This window comes from Octopus bimaculoides, chromosome 17, assembly GCF_001194135.2.
Source record: "Octopus bimaculoides isolate UCB-OBI-ISO-001 chromosome 17, ASM119413v2, whole genome shotgun sequence".
In the NCBI taxonomy this organism is placed as follows: Eukaryota; Metazoa; Mollusca; class Cephalopoda; order Octopoda; family Octopodidae; genus Octopus; species Octopus bimaculoides.
In genome coordinates, this window is record NC_068997.1 from 7,897,286 (window position 1) to 7,897,926 (window position 641).

Consider the following 641-nt stretch of genomic DNA (forward strand, 5'->3'; position numbering starts at 1 on the left):
CAACTGCCCAATTCCTATTCTTCTGATTTCTTTGGAATCAAAATCCAATTTGCTGCTGCTGTCCCTTTTGTATGAACCAACCGTTTCCTGTTCCCAGATGAATATAAACTTTCATCTTTGGAGGACAGCTTCAAAGTATTATCTTGTCTATTGAGCACATCACTCATTTACTCAATCCTGAACCAGTATTAATTTGTGAGGATAAAGAACAACAATATCTTGCGAATACTGAAGAAATCTCCTCTCATCCCAGCCTCTATATCTTTTTGATACATTTTAATCCAAATCCCTGTAACTCTCACAACTAGGTACCAGCACGACAATTAGTGTTCACATTAAAATAGACAATCAGTGCCCAGACTCTGCCATGGACCCTTTATAAAGTGCCTGCATTCATTAGATCTGTTTCCCTAAGCCTGACATTTTCTTGCTGCCATTCCCCCCTAATGTAAGTTGAAATTTTAGAACTTGCAGTTGCATGTCTGGTTATTAAATTCCTTGTTGGGATTTTGAGATAACTTGAGTGTTAAATCAAATGAAGTCATAAAATAGAAATATTTTCAAAAGATTTTCCTTAAACATATATATATATACATATATATATATATACACACTCACATACATAGCAAATGAGTGTGTAT

At 34.8% G+C, this 641-nt stretch overlaps 1 protein-coding gene across 1 annotated transcript in view; it reads left to right on the forward strand.

The window, feature by feature from the left end:
* LOC106874037 (BTB/POZ domain-containing protein 2) overlaps positions 1-308 on the forward strand; it is an 11,805-nt gene extending 11,497 nt beyond the window's left edge. The window contains exon 5 of the mRNA XM_014921599.2: positions 124-308. Within this exon, the coding sequence (XP_014777085.2) occupies positions 124-308 (185 nt within the window). The remainder of the gene's footprint in view (positions 1-123) is intronic.
* Positions 309-641: the final 333 nt, after the last annotated feature.